Below are 760 nucleotides of genomic sequence, written 5' to 3' on the forward strand. Positions count from 1 at the left end.
GCTGCTGCTACTGCACTAGGAGATAGGCCGTTTTACCTGCTGCTGCTGCAGCACATCGCCTTACCTGAAGCCTGACTATCTGCTACGCGACTCGACGCGTCTCCCGCTGCTGGCTCTGCTGCTGCTGCTGGGCTTGCTGCTGCTTTTGCTGCTGCTGCTGCTGCTTCAGGCTGCTCCGCGTCGGCGGCGGCCTCGCTGCCCGGGGGCCCCTCTCTGTCTTCCGGGTGGGGGGCCCCTCCCTGCTGCTCTGCTGCTGCTAGCTGTTTCGCAAAAGATTCGAACGAAGACATGCTGCTGCTGCAGCAGCTGCTGCTGCTGGCGCCGCTGGAGCTGCTGTCGCTGCTGCCACTGCTGCTGCTGCTCGTGCTGCTGGCGTCGAGCCACGCGGACTCGTCCTGCAGGCTCTCTGCAGGATTGAGGCGTGGCGACTTCGCAGCAGCAGCAGCAGCAGCAGCAGCAGCAGGCGTTGCTGCTGCTGCCTGCGAGCTGCTCCAGTTCGGGGGGGCCCACATTCCAAACCCTAAAATAGGGGTTTCGCCAGCTAACCGCGGAGACACTCGCAGCTGCGTCACAGGGGGCCTCGCGCCCCTCCCCCTTTTGGCCCCCCTGCGGCCTCTGCCTGTGCCCCGGGCCGCAGCCCCTGCTGCTGCTGCTGCTGCTGCTGCTGCGGGCTCTGCTGCTGCTGCTTCCGGCGCTGCTGCTGCGGCAGGCGTGGAGCCAGAAGCAGCAGCAGCAGCAGCAGCAGGCTCTTCCTCCGCCG

The 760-nt window shown here is 66.8% G+C and overlaps 1 protein-coding gene across 1 annotated transcript in view; it reads right to left on the reverse strand.

Annotated features, from left to right (window-relative positions):
• ETH_00038410 (uncharacterized protein) overlaps window positions 1-512 on the reverse strand; it is a gene marked incomplete at both ends in the record, with an annotated part of 1201 nt that extends 689 nt beyond the window's left edge. The window contains one exon of the mRNA XM_013374589.1: window positions 65-512. Within this exon, the coding sequence (XP_013230043.1) occupies window positions 65-512 (448 nt within the window). The remainder of the gene's footprint in view (window positions 1-64) is intronic.
• Window positions 513-760: the final 248 nt, after the last annotated feature.

Source organism: Eimeria tenella, genomic scaffold (assembly GCF_000499545.2).
Source record: "Eimeria tenella Houghton genomic scaffold, Eth_scaff2157, whole genome shotgun sequence".
Lineage (NCBI taxonomy): Eukaryota > Apicomplexa > Conoidasida > Eucoccidiorida > Eimeriidae > Eimeria > Eimeria tenella.